The sequence below is a fragment of the Sinocyclocheilus anshuiensis genome, unplaced genomic scaffold, assembly GCF_001515605.1.
Source record: "Sinocyclocheilus anshuiensis isolate Anshui unplaced genomic scaffold, SAMN03320099.WGS_v1.1 scaffold540, whole genome shotgun sequence".
Taxonomy (NCBI): domain Eukaryota; kingdom Metazoa; phylum Chordata; class Actinopteri; order Cypriniformes; family Cyprinidae; genus Sinocyclocheilus; species Sinocyclocheilus anshuiensis.
Window position 1 is genome coordinate 173,007 of NW_015555733.1, and position 6,126 is coordinate 179,132.

General features: G+C 35.6%; 1 protein-coding gene across 2 annotated transcripts in view; it reads right to left on the minus strand.

Moving 5' to 3' along the window:
- Positions 1-285: 285 nt before the first annotated feature.
- Positions 286-6,126, minus strand: part of LOC107672948 (GDP-L-fucose synthase-like) — a 10,446-nt gene continuing 4,605 nt past the window's right edge. For both annotated transcript variants that reach the window (XM_016466332.1, XM_016466333.1), the window contains exons 5-10: positions 4,880-4,953; positions 1,853-1,986; positions 1,642-1,773; positions 1,453-1,532; positions 1,148-1,247; positions 286-1,045 (exon numbers count right to left, since the gene is read on the minus strand). In XM_016466332.1, coding sequence (XP_016321818.1) covers positions 990-1,045; positions 1,148-1,247; positions 1,453-1,532; positions 1,642-1,773; positions 1,853-1,986; positions 4,880-4,953 — 576 coding nt within the window. In that variant the 3' untranslated portion in view covers positions 286-989. The remainder of the gene's footprint in view (positions 1,046-1,147; positions 1,248-1,452; positions 1,533-1,641; positions 1,774-1,852; positions 1,987-4,879; positions 4,954-6,126) is intronic.

The window sequence follows — 6,126 nt, forward strand, 5'->3', positions numbered from 1 at the left end:
ACGTTATTATACCCAAACAGAAGCAATGGAAAATTACTACTTTACAATAAATGATTACATTGTATGATTGATTAAATGATAAATTATTAAATTAATTATAAATTACAAAAACAGAAAATTGTTCTCTTGAAGGTTCAAAACACACATTAAAAATTCTTAGATCCTTTGAGTGTAAAATTATTTTAGAGCTTCCTGATTTTTCTTGATTTATATTTGTATATCACACTTATCTTCATCACTTTGTTTTGTGCAAACCACAATATAAACTTGCTAAATGCTGGAAATGAAACAAAAATCGCATTATGTGGGAACCCTTAAAATATTCCAAAAATTATACATATAGAAAAAGCACACTAAACGTCATTATTTTAAATACAAGTGTATTGTAAAAACGTACAGTAGCTACATGTCATTAGAAAATAAACCCAGAAAATACCCTGATTGACAAACCAGTAAAAACAAAAGAAAATGTACATCACCAGTCACAGTACAGAGCACAAATAAAATGCTTAAAGACCCCCTGTGCCAAATAAATCTAATTTTTAACCCTGTTTACATGTCTGTGTGATGCTTTTAATATGCTTAAAGACAAACCATGTGCACATTTAGCTTAATCTCCACTGCTGAACATTTTCTCCTTAAAACTGAGGTGTACCAAAGATACTCAAAAATGCGATTTGAGAACGCTGTTATACGTCACAAACATAAATAATCCCGTCAACGCTTTTGCAGTGTTGAGTAATGTAGCCAGTCATAGATATATCTGTTGATTTCTTGAACGCAATGGCCAATCAGAGGTGTTTAAGATGGCCAGAATGATGGAATTAGTGACTGCACATTGAGAAAAACATTAAAGTTGATCTTCAGTGGCAGTGTCCAATGATTTTGTTTTCCTAATGATTATCAAGGGTTGTTGGAAGTGTCATGGTTTGGCTTTCCAGCATTGAACAGTGTTCAAACTCCCCACAGCCAATCAGATGCGAAGATCTTTATTTACGGGCGGAGTCATAATTGGCCGCAAACCAATCACACGTCTCCTTGACGGCTGAAAAAAAGAAAAGTTTCAGTAAAAATTCTTGTTTTGGGTCACTACTTTTTACTACTATTAAAAACATGGCATAAATGCTGAATCTCTTGTGCTGATCACCTTGTTTGAACGGCGTGAACTTGAAGTCTGGCAGGTATTTGCGTAGTTTGGCATTATTAGCGGTTTTCTTGATCTGACCGTCTGATTTGCTAGTGTCATACTGAGAGAGCTTAGTTAAGGTTCATCTGTAAGTCTGTGTGAACGAATGCTTTGAGGTTTAGTTCATTCGTGGACTACTTTTATATTGCTTTTTGAAGCTTAAGAACAATCAGGAAATTCTACAGAATATCTCATCTTGTGTTGCACAGAAGACTCGTATCAACTGTAAAAATATCTGCAGACACTGTTTGTGTGTGAAAGGATACAATAACTTCCCCTTCAAACCCGAATGCTTCGGCCACAGCGTCCACAGCTTCCTTTACAGTCAACTCATCCTCCTCCCCAACTAGACAAAGAAACAAAGAAAAAGAGAAACATGATCTTGATATCTGATCAACCAATGAGCTCTGATGAAACAGACCCAACACGTGTGGTATCAAACACAGCTGGAGTACCTGACAGAATGATGGGCTCCACCTCGTCGTACTCTCTCAGAACCCACAGAAACAGACGAGCCAGATCCAGAGAATAGATGAACTGCCGCAGAGCGCGACCCGAACCCCAGACCTGCAGAGGTTTACCTTCCTCTACAACACAAACACACAACATTTACCCTGTGAACATGTGAGACGCTCTGAATGTGATTGTGAGCTAAACGTGTCTCACTCTTCGCCAGGTACGTCTTGTGGATCAACCCCGGCATCACGTGACCGTCCTCAATGTTGTAGTTGTCATGGGGTCCAAACATGTTGGTGGGGATGACGGCTGTGTATTTCAAACCATACTGCTGAAATAATGCCCTAATCGACAAACACACACAAGACAAGGTAAACAAATAAAATATTTATATTTCTAGTGTTTAAACATTTAAATTATTTATATTGCACATTTTTATTGTTTAATTATCAACTTTTTAGGAACTCACAAACCCACCGCAGTTCTTACATTAAGCCCAGGAAACCCTGGTGTAATACTTTTTAATGCATTTAATAAACAAATGCTTTTTTTATATCAAGATGGTATGTTAAATTTTAAATCAAACTTATTTTAAATTTACAAAAGTAATCTAAAAGTAGTCAGATTACATTACCTAAAACAAGTAACCTGGATTATGTTACAATTTTCAACACATAACCAGTAACAGACTACAATTTGTAAGTAATCTACCCAGCTCTGGTAACAAAGCACAAAGGTTATTGTGAATGTTTAATGAATGTTTAATCTAGGCATTAACTGCAAAAAAAAACCATTTAGCTTGCAAGCAAGTAATACACCTGAAGTACTTAATATGTAAAAATCATTCAACAATAATCATTTTCCAAATCCTGTTTGTGTATCAAATCTGTCCAGATGTCTGCTTTTGGCGGCATTTAGTGATTTAAATACTGCAGCAGGTGATGTATATGTATGCAAGTGCCCAAAACTTCCAGTTTGTTCACATATCTTTGTTTTGTCTTGCCAGAGGTGATTTAAATATTCATTGTTTGAAACAGATGGAAAATGACAGGCCTGTACTGCAGTTCTATGGATGTTTTGCCCTCCAGGGAAGTTATTATGAACGTAAACTATGAATTGTTAAACAACAAACAAACAATAAACCTAATGCCACTTGTCTTATTAAATATTCACATGCTTTGTACAATCACAGAAACTGTATGTGCTGTGTTCGGTTTGGGGGGGAGAAACTGAATACTAAAAACGCCATTGTTTTGGCTGAAAGCGAAAGAGCCAAAAATATATGCCTAAATTCAAAATAAAAATGTGACTTTACTTGAAAATGTGATCTGTTTAGCCTCGTACGTAACAGACAGCCTTGCGTCATATTGCTGAAACGGTCTCGACCAAACAATACAAGTACATGTAAGCTGCGTTTTTTGGTTAGTAGCTTCATCAAACATTAGTAAACCATAATAGATCACATAGATTTATTTACAGCAAGTGTTCTTTACTCAAACGAGCCCAAACATAACACCACGTCTAGATCTTGAGATAATCCTCATAGAGTTGCATTTTTTGCTCTAGGTAAACAGGACATCCAGGATCCGATAGCATGATGTTGCAATTCACCCAGCCCTGATCAGACATGAAAATATGTTGTGGCACTATCATGCAGTCAGTAATGATTTAATGTTAGCGATTTTTTTGCAAAAATTTCTTTGAGTAACACACTGTAAAAAATGACTGTGAATTTTACGGTACACGACTGTAAAAATGCTACAGTAAAAACCTGTTAAATGGTTAACGGTAAATTCCCCTACTATATACGGTGAAAAACTGTATTGGACATTACATGTATTGGACATTAATTTTACGGTAGTATACCGTTTTTGGAAGTGAAAAAGACCGTATAATTTACAGTGAATAACCGTAAATTGACATTCCCAGAATTCCCTGCATTACATTTCAAATTTGATGTTTTTTTGTTGAAATAATTATGTTTCTTCTTAGTTTTTTCTTATCAGTTTTGTATATTAGGGTTGTGTGTTACACCTAATGTTGTTAAATTAATGTTTATTGCATTATTTCAGTTTCATGTGTGTTACCATGATGGTGTTTAGTGTTTGTGTGAATGACACTGTGCACCTTCTATATATGTTATTATTTAAAAGCTGCTTGTGATGGGCTTTGGTTCATCATGTGACTTTCTCATCACCTCCTGCATTTGGTGGTTATCAGTGTATTACAAAGGTACAAAACAGATTTCAGTACTTCAATAAGGTTGGTATATTAACATTATATCAGTTAATGAAATTACGGTATTTAACTGTAAATTTAAGTTAAAACCGTAAAACCTAAAATGTTGCTACCGTATTTTTTACAGTGCATGACCGTAAATATGAAAACACAATTTAATTTAACATAAAACAAATGATTACCTTAAATTAAAATCTTTATTAATTCCAAAAATGCTTACATTTATGGGTATTTTTGTTCACTCGAGCAGCCATGTTGCCAGTGTAGCCGGTTTATGCTGAGATAATTCTCATATCCCTTCGTTTGAAGTGTGGTCCCCGAAAAAATCTTCGTTTGAAGGGCTATCTGGCCCTTTCCCCTCCACAGAGGTAGAAATGGGATTGGGCCTTAATGTTTGCATACTATAGTCTAATAGAAGTAAATAAACTTAAGGCTAAAAGCTACTTAAGAAAATTTATTTTAGTATAAAATGTGATTTTTATCTACTAGCAAGTTCATTATATTTAGTAGACTGAATAGAGTAAATTACATTGTGTCACTGGCAAATTGACTGCCAGTCACCGAGCAGGTAACCATTAACAAAGTTTATTGACCATTTAAATCCTTATCATCCAACATAATGCCAGTTAGGCTTTCCAAGTAGTGTAAATCAATATTTACATAGTATAACGATAGTAAATATATCTCTCTCACACTTGTCCCGCACTGTTAGCAAATCTATCACACCTACTGACCTGCAACAGAGCAGTAACCAGATGGTCAGCCTAGTACCTGATGTGCAAGATCAAGACAAGACTATTTAAACAGGTCGTGTGAATGTATAATGTGAAACCAAGAAACCTGAATACCTGGTATCACGGTCTGGCACCAACAGCCCAGATGTCAAACTACACCCATGCAGACAAAAGCATGACAGTATTTTCTTTTGAAATGTAATCCAGACATGTTTTCATGAGAAAAACAGCTCAAAACCAGTGACACTAAGAGAGCAGAACTGACCTGTTGTGGACGTCAATCATGCGTTTGGCGTAGGCATAACCGTAATTAGACTCATGCGGGGCACCGTTGTGCATCTGACACACAGAAAGGGAGAAACACAAGGGTATTTTACACAATTCATGCAAACAGGCTCATGAAACCAATCATACATCCACTTACTTCAGTTTCTCATATCATGCATTTTAAATAGCTATTAGGTCCAATTTTTAAATGACAATTCTTCACTCTCTCTCTGCTGTTTAGGGATGATTGTATCTATCTATTCCTCATAACCTCACTGTGATGTGAGTTTGTGAACAGCAAGCAAGCATTTTTGACATGTTAATGTGGGCGGTAATGTATCCTAATCAGTGTTGGGGAAAGTTACTTTTAACAGTAATGCATTACAATATTGCGTTACTCCCTAAAAAAGTAACTAATTGCATTACTTAGTTACTCTTTATGGAAAGTAATGTGTTGCGTTACTTTTTCGTTACTTTTTCTCTTCTGGGCTGGGCTAATTTTTTTGTTTTCAGCAATAAAAAAAGGAAGCACAAATGTTATGTTTATCGAAAAGTCATTTTTGCTTATTATTGTGGTTGAATTGGATCAGAGAAGGTCAGCAGCAAAGACACTGGTTAATAAAATGAGATTAAATACATAAAGGATATTTGTGTTATTTAACATATTTCATTATTGCAGGTTTGCATCATATTCTGAGTTTGCATTTCACGGTTTTTATTGATTTTGAGGAATACTGAATGTGTTTGTGTGCAGGTGAGATGCGTAAATGCATGTTGACATTTAGTCTAGAACTACAGTAAGATCATGTTCACACAAGCTCTGCACTCACTCCTGATTTCTCTCAACATGGGGACAGGAGAGCTGTCAGTCAATACATGGGAAAACAAAGTAACTGGCGTTACTTATTTGAAAAAGTAACTTACATATTCTCTTGTAAATTAAAAAGTAATGCGTTACTTTACCGGTTACTTGAAAAAGTAATTTGATGACGTAACTCCCGTTACTAGTAATGCGTTACCCCCCAACACTGATCCTAATGTTCTTTAGGACAAAAATGTTCATTTTTACAGCTTAGTTTCAATTAAATTAAGGAAATTTGAGATGAATGAATGGATTTCAAAAGATCAAGGAACATGACTCATGACTCGTGGTGTGAGCACTTTAAGGGAACAGTAAACACATACTGTCTGGAACATCTGCCATTTAGTGTGTGTGTGTGTGTGTGTGTGTGTGTGTGCTTTACC